Source organism: Berghia stephanieae, chromosome 2, assembly GCF_034508935.2.
Source record: "Berghia stephanieae isolate SIO BIC M18660-M18661 chromosome 2, UCSD_Bste_1.3, whole genome shotgun sequence".
Classification (NCBI taxonomy): Eukaryota; Metazoa; Mollusca; class Gastropoda; order Nudibranchia; family Aeolidiidae; genus Berghia; species Berghia stephanieae.
The window spans coordinates 86,973,312-86,975,811 of NC_088361.1; the positions used below are offsets into that span (position 1 = coordinate 86,973,312).

Consider the following 2,500-nt stretch of genomic DNA (forward strand, 5'->3'; position numbering starts at 1 on the left):
ACATGGCAAGAAAGAGAAATACAAGAAAAAAAACCCATCCCAAATAATCAGTTTACCTCGATGGGATTGGGTTTTTTTTTCTTTCTTGCTCTGTCTGGCACCGCTCGTACACACTTGTTCAGTTCTTTATCTTACACTGGTGCCTGTTCCTTAATTTCTTAATTCTATATTTTGACAAGCTATAGCAACCTCTGTTTTGCGATTTGAATCATATGAAACCTTTTCAAAATCCGCATGGCACATTTTGATTTACTAAATCCGATTAAACTCATTGCAAAGTACTAAATAACTCACTAGTTACTCGAGTTATACCCAACATGAGGAGGAACGGCTCAGTCATTAAGTTTTTTGACTTTATACCGTAATTTCAGAGTTATTCATATTCATAATAATGTTTCTTATCAATGGATACTCTTGAACAATTAGTTTGTGTTGCTTATGTTTTAACCGGGGACCCTAATCGCTTAGGTAGTAGAGAACTCATTCACATACAAAAGGGACTGAGATCAATCCCAGGAGGACTCGAGATATTTTTATGACCCCCTTATTTACCAAACAATCGTTGAGTGGCTGGATCTGTTAGATCTGGTGGAAAGTACTTTGCGATAGACTGGTGCCCTATCCTAAGGATCCTAATGATCTTAGATGGATGTCGGTCCCCCGATGACGAGCTCCATCTACCCGTGGTCAGATAGTCTAAGTTGGGAATCCGGAAGGATGTCCTGTAGAGAGTCAGTCCCTTTTCACCTTCCCCCCCCCCCCCCCCCCCCCCCCCCCCACGTCGTGAACAACACCCACACCCAAGGGTGTGGACTAGGGGAAGCTGAACTCGACGGTTGATTTCCTCCCTTCTTCCTTCCTTGTTCGATGCTGACCGGGTAGCGAGCAATTGCTGTTACCCATTTCACAATGAAGAAACAGAGATATACTTCCCGCGTCATTGTCCTAATGGCTCTTCTCAGGACTCAATGAAGTTTTCGAGTCAACCCATCTAAAATCTGCGCAGTAAAAAATCGTAAATGGGATAAAGTCAACGATTCATTACAGTAGGGGAAAGTTAACTGGCATCTTCTACGGTCTAAAAATTCAAGACTATCAATTTCCTCACATAATCTGTCAAAAGTTCAAGCAACATGTGTTTGTTCCAGAAAAATCGTTCGTCTGCTCTTTTCCACAAGGGTGCCTCCTTATCATAATCACTCCTGTTCTGACGCTGTACACTGTTGGTTATGTCAAAGTTGTCACTGTAGTAGAAGAAGTCTGAATCGTTGTACATTTTCAGCAGTTCCTAATAAAATAAAAAAGAACAAAAACAAAAACAAAAATAACATTGAAAAAATTTTAGTCCCGAATCAAAGTTGCCAAAATAAACAAAAATGAAGAAACTATTATATTTTTTTTCTAATTTAAGACTTAGAGAAAAACAAAATTACCACAGAGATTATGAATTGTCAAGGTGTGATAATGAGTGCAGTAGTTTTTGTTGGTTTGTTTTCTTTTCGGTAGGAGAGAGAAGAATAAACTAAATGTATTTTACAAAGGCCAGAAAAACCAAGTCAGGTTGCCATTACAGGGTCTCCAACCGAACAAGAGGAAACCTGGCAAATTTATGTTGCCACAATCTAGAGTGGACTGCCAGCTTCACTCGTTTCAGCCCTAAACTAAAAGACTGTAGACCAACTTGGATATCTCCCGGTAAAACAATTGTGAATGCTGAGTTAATAAGTTTTCCACGAGGAAGTTTCAGCTTGAAGAGGAAGAAGAGGAAGAAGAAGAAGAAGAAGAAGAAGAAGAAGAAGAAGAAGAAGAAGAAGAAGAAGAAGAAGAAGAAGATCAACAACAACAACAACAACAACAACAACAACAACAACAACAACAACAACAACAACAACAACAACAACAACAACAACAACAACAACAAGAGATGAGCAGTAGACAATCTAAACTATGTGAGATCTAAATAATTCAAGCTTCGTTTATGAAAAATACATCAGTTGGCCTAATGCTCTAAAAATGTTAATGAGGCACTTGGGAATCGTGAATAAAGTAATGATGCATGTTCTTTACCTTATCAATATCAGTAAAACCGACGTGCAAATTGTTGAAAAAGACAGTATTTTGCGTTGGTTTGAAAGTATTTCCATTACAACAATGAGCCCATAACACGTTGGGATATCAGACATGCAAATCGAGTAAGACTGACGTGCACTTATTTGCAGGTCTGAAAGCCCAATTCCTTATGGGTTCATTCATTGTTGTAATGAAAATCTCAAAAAATGACGCAAAATATTGTCAATTATAACTATGTTAAACTAGCCCCATAGGTGGCTTCGGATGTCAGATCTGCATATATGTGCACGTTGAGTAAGACCGTATGAAAATACACCAAAGGCATGAATCATTTCACATTATGATAAAAGTGTTGAAATTGAGAGGTTTTCACACAGATAAAAATTACCTCAAGAATTCTCTTTTCAAACTTTTCTCTATCCTTGCTCTC

The 2,500-nt window shown here is 38.2% G+C and overlaps 1 protein-coding gene across 1 annotated transcript in view; it reads right to left on the bottom strand.

The window, feature by feature from the left end:
- The window catches only part of LOC144965737 (phosphatidylinositide phosphatase SAC2-like), a 183,270-nt gene that overhangs the window by 154,486 nt on the left and 26,284 nt on the right, over nt 1-2,500 (bottom strand). Inside the window, exons 5-6 of the mRNA XM_078901378.1 lie at nt 2,459-2,500; nt 1,109-1,288 (exon numbers count right to left, since the gene is read on the bottom strand). The exon at nt 2,459-2,500 is cut by the window's right edge and continues 3 nt beyond it. Coding sequence (XP_078757504.1) covers nt 1,109-1,288; nt 2,459-2,500 — 222 coding nt within the window. The remainder of the gene's footprint in view (nt 1-1,108; nt 1,289-2,458) is intronic.